Here is a 5,380-nt window from a genome sequence, read left to right on the forward strand (position 1 = left end):
TACATATATTACCATCTACATATATTCAAAAATTACAATAAGAATACAGAGTGCTGGCTCCTCCGATAACAGACGACGTGATCCGCAAAGATAAGGTGACCTTGATTGTCCACCGGCTAGGTGCAGTGTATGGTGGGGGGTGACAGGTCTCTGCACCTTCCAAGTGATAACAGCAGCCGGCCCCGGCTTGGTGTCGCCGCTTCTCCTCTCGCTAGACCTCCAAATATCCGCTCGATCCACTCGAAAATCGGCAGACAACTCCCTTGCACCAATATCTTCGACTGTGCCTATTTTCAATCGAATCGGACAACTATAGCCCGCCCACACACAAGGACAGCGCGGACCTGATGTGCGTCTGTCAACGGCCAGAGAAATAATACTCCTATATGAGGACCTAATAGCTGAGCGGGCTGGGGCGGAAGGTCCCAGAGAGCTTGGTTCAAGAGGTTGTGGGTTTAACTCTCACCTGGGCTGGTCAATATTTATTTCGCGGCGGCCCCAAGAAATGAACTTTGACATTACCACTTTGGGACTGTATAGGTCCTCAAAGGAGGACTTGAGCCCAAAAATACTCCAACATCATCATATGCATTAAGACATCGTTCCTTTCAATTCTAGAAGGGAAAAAAGAAATAAAAATCTCAATATTGTTTGTATAATTCTATTCTTGTTTTTGATTTTAGTACATTCTAGTAAACCGATCGGTATACGTCGTACATCGTCATTTTTGTCGTGTTTCACCGAAATTGATCCAAAGATTTGGTTATAGCCTTTTTTTTTTTACAGTGGTAGAATCAGATCTGAGTGTTGACTCTGTAGGAAAACACTGTTTGTTTTGCCTATAATTCAATAGATCTATCAGAAGGCTCTATAATATAAATCTGAAGAATCTAAAATTTACTATTTATGAATAACAAATAAAATTTTTATATGATGAAAAATCTTGCAGATATTATTTTATAACTTGAGATATAACATAAAGCAGTTTCAGTGTGATCTACTTTTTTTCTTTGATTATTGTTTAAGTGTCGCTTGTTTTTCAATGTAATAATAAAAAAAAAAAAAAAGGTTTGATTAAAATCAGTAAAAAGGCACAAAGGCACTGTATACTCTCTTTTTAAGTCGAAATGACCTTAAGTACGACTAACAGCTCTTAGCGGTAAATCATTCCAATCTGAATTCAGGAAAGAGAGATTTAGAACATCACTGTCACACCTGTCATAGGAATGTTAGCTAGCTACCTTTCACATGTAATATTTTATTGTTGTCGGCTTTCGAGTATAAGTCCTTTAAAGGGAGCAGAAAAGAAAAGAGACTGTTAATAAATAATACAACTGATAATTAAGTAATAAAAGTGAACCAAACATTTGAGATGACATTTTCTCATTAAATTCGAGATTATACGTGTGTATCCATCCAGGTGTAATGTATTATTACAGGCCAGATAATTGTAATGCAATATTTATGGTCGTAGGGACCTAATATTATGGTCGCGGGATTAAGTGCTAAAAAACGCAAGCTTGGCGGGAAATCTTCCCGCCCCTCCCCGTACACTAATGCCTAGCAGGAACTGCAGATCAATGAAGAAAAAAATGTATTTTGCCTGGTTCAGCTGAGAAAATGTCGTCAGATTAATATGGTTAAATTTTTTATTACTTTTTATAATTACGATTGATAGGATTTTACAAGTAAAAAAAAAGACTAAGAAGATAGTCTAAAATATAGTTCGCATTAAATTGATAATATGTCTGACCTGATTGTGAGGAAGTTTAAGTAATATTATTGTTAACAAGTGATTAGGAGTGTTAAAATAAATTGCAATGAAAAGTATTCATATGTTTTTGAAAAAGTGACAAATATAAGTAAATAAACTTTAAAAAGACAAATTAATTAATAAATAAATATGATAGGGTAATTTTGACTATATTATATAAGACTTGGACAGATTAGCCTTCACATTTTTAATGTTTATGTTAGACTGTGAAATAGTTTAAGGTATGATAATTTACAACAATTTTTTTTTAATTGTTGATAATAACTTTATAATAAAAGCTGTTTATAATAATTGTCCTTTATGATGGCCTCAATCAATTTTAGGACTAAATAACTCATGTAAGACAGGGTAAAATTGGGGCAGGATGCAGAAAAATCGAGAGAAAAAATGGGAACCGAAAAATATTCCCAAGAGAGATGAGGGAGAATCAAGCGGAATCCCGTGGGATCACTGGCGTGCGCTCACTCCATTCCGCGTGTAGCACCATGCATTTTTGGCACCGGTGTATGGGACCCTACACGAGATGAAGAAAAAGTTTTTGTATGCAGATACAATAGTTAACAGTAATTATGTATCTTATATTTTTACTTAATTAAAAAAGTACCACTTACCTGATCGTTGTCCTCGCCTTGCCAACTGTCGCTACCCTGTAACAGAAATTGTTTTTTAAAAATAAGATCATATTATTGGGTACGAATAAATATTGTAAATAAATTACAAAGTCATTAAAATAGATTATTAACTAAATTTTTCCAATTTAAAATATACATTTTGAGGAACCCCATTTGTCCATGATACTTTCTCACAAAAAAATTGAGCACATTTAAAAAATAAAGCACTATTTTGATAAATCATGGCTTTTCTTGTATACTGGTGCACCTGACAAAATAAAAAAAATATTTTAACCAAACACCATTACGAAAAATATTAGGTTATTCATCAATTAATCATTTAGGTTGATTATTAGCTTTTAATAAATCAATAAATAAATGATTAATTTACTTATTTATTTATAGATTAATGATTTCAATATTTTTTTTTATAATATACTATAAAATTGATTTTTTAAACCAAATAAACAATATTAATATAAATAATAAAGAAAAAATAAGATTTTTTATTGTAATACTAAAAATAAGGGGACTATCCCCTTTTATTGGATTTTTACCAAAATGAATTACTATTCAATGAATAACCATAGAAAAATAATTCATTATAACTTTTATCATAATTATATTTAGGTTGACGACATGAACATGTGGGTGGTCCTGATTTGTTCTTTACTCATTTATTATTATTATTATTAATTTTATTTTTATTTATCCTTTCTCGCTCTTTATTTAATCTTAACTTACTTCTTTATTTTCCGTCTTTTGGTGTGTTAAATCTTGTTTTCTCGTATTTACTTTTCTAATTTTATGCCTTCAGTTCATTTTTAACCTTCTAGGTGGCGTATTTTTTTTTAATATTCTTATAATTGTTTATTTTATATTAATACTATTTTATTTCTTCTTTTCTTTCATTTCTATATAATTCTCATTTCACTTATTTTTACATTATTTTAGCCCTACATTAATTTACCTTTTTGTATCTTATCTTACCATGTTAAGATATTTTTAGTTGTATTTGTATCTTTTTAGCCCTGATGAAGCTCTACAAAGTGGGACGAAACGTCAGCAGATAAATAGTAATTAACTATTTTTGTTCTCTTTTGACCGCACTCCTAGCAAATATCATAGCAATAAAAGTGAAGAAATATGGGCTTGAATCTAATTTTCAAAAATAATCGTATCAGGAATAAACCAACCTAGTGTAAACTTTCAAACCACAAATCATAAATCGGTGTATCAAGATTGGGTAAGCTGCATTGTATATCCCAATACTAGTCGTACATAAAATACAATATCTTCTGTTCTAGAACCAACACCCTAACCAGCCCGAGTATCATATTGACGATAGGCTTACAATAAAAGCATTGTATTGCTGTTATCTCCCCCTTAAGGTGTATATTCGACCAGTATTGCTTTTTCATTTACTGGGAAGACTTCATGCTATTGTGCGGTGGTGATCTCTGAATCAACAGCCATGGAATTGCCTTTGGGAATGTCTACCAAGCAAAGCTCCATATCCTGAACAGTTCTTGGAACCTTTGTGTAGCTTTTGCTAAGTAATATACTGTACTTAGAAATAACATCCGATTAAATATTTTACAAAAAAAAAAATATGGAAACGTTTTTCTTTATATACGTATATAATTACTTGTGTATTCAACCAAGTTTAAAAACTATAAACAAAAGTTAAAATTATTGCTAATTTAAAACTGATAATGGAAAAAAAAAGACCTCAAAACGTCAGATGTATATGATAAAGAGATAAGGAATCTAAATGAACAAGTAGTTTCACAACAACTAATAAATAAAGAAAATATCAATGCATTTTTATTTGCTCGTTATCTGCGAAACGAACTGTATCGTTATGACGATATTAAAATAGCGATAAGTCGTGGTATTTTTACTTATGCAGAAATAAAAACGTCGTTTTGTAGTAGAGCTGGGAAATTATATAGTGAATATAAAAATACGAAAACCACAATAATGAAGTAATTTTTCGTTTCGAACATTATTTTGGGAGTGGTGAAAAATTTTTTTTTGTTTTTATAAATTTCTATATTTGGTTCAATTTCCAAGTGTGTTCACGCACGTAAACAGTTTATTTATTCTTTTTATACTGGAAGATTGAAATTTTTTTCGCGTAAACATATTGCATACTAAATAAAAATGAAATCAATTTATTACTTTTAATTGAATAAATTGTACTGTATTTAAATGTACAATAGCATTTTGTAAATATGAATATTTAACTATTATATATATCCCACATTATTTGTTTACGATTGCATGCCAGATCTACTTTAATGAGATTGCGGTCTATGACTGCGATATGCCTACGGCATCATTTACACGACTTTCATTCACAACGTAAGGTCTGTTAGACATTATTTGTTGTTATCTATCAGACATCGTTTAGTAAAACAAAACATATAAATAAAACAAAAATTAATCCTTTGTATTTTTTTTATTGTTATAAAATTTTATTTGTTCCATTTAATTTCACAATACGATTGACAATTACATGTATTTTTTTCTTTTTTATCCTTTCATGTAGTTTAATTTTCAATCTTTCAATTAGCTACCTTCCAAATAAAGTAGTACCTGGCATTTTACAGCGTTAGGAAATACCTTTTAAAAGTTCAACTCCGTGAGTTACCATGTGTTGTACCTAAGACTAGCGAAGGAAGACAGAAATCTTACTGTTTTATGAGGATTCCAAACCATGGCCAACGATATAAATAACAAAGAAAGTTGAGAAAAATATTGATAACACTATCACGGCTCAAGTTGTCTTAAACCTAAGCATTTTAGGTTTCAACCCTCCTTATTATGGAAAATATAATATAAACTTATTGTAAAAATAAAATTTTATTTTTCATTAGAACACTGCCTCATTGAATCCACTAACGATTTCTTTTTAATGTCATCAGCATTATTTAAGTTAACTAACCTTTTCAGCTGAAAATTACCACAAATTTGTATTATTTGTAGTTTA

The 5,380-nt window shown here is 30.7% G+C and overlaps 1 protein-coding gene across 3 annotated transcripts in view; it reads right to left on the reverse strand.

The window, feature by feature from the left end:
• The window catches only part of LOC106680774 (disks large 1 tumor suppressor protein), a gene marked incomplete at its 5' end in the record, with an annotated part of 438,504 nt that overhangs the window by 185,393 nt on the left and 247,731 nt on the right, over positions 1 to 5,380 (reverse strand). For all 3 annotated transcript variants that reach the window (XM_067052703.1, XM_067052702.1, XM_067052701.1), the window contains 1 exon segment: positions 2,386 to 2,421. In XM_067052703.1, coding sequence (XP_066908804.1) covers positions 2,386 to 2,421 — 36 coding nt within the window.

This window comes from Halyomorpha halys, unplaced genomic scaffold (genome assembly GCF_000696795.3).
Source record: "Halyomorpha halys isolate HHAL.00 unplaced genomic scaffold, Hhal_1.1 Scaffold286.1, whole genome shotgun sequence".
Taxonomy (NCBI): Eukaryota; Metazoa; Arthropoda; class Insecta; order Hemiptera; family Pentatomidae; genus Halyomorpha; species Halyomorpha halys.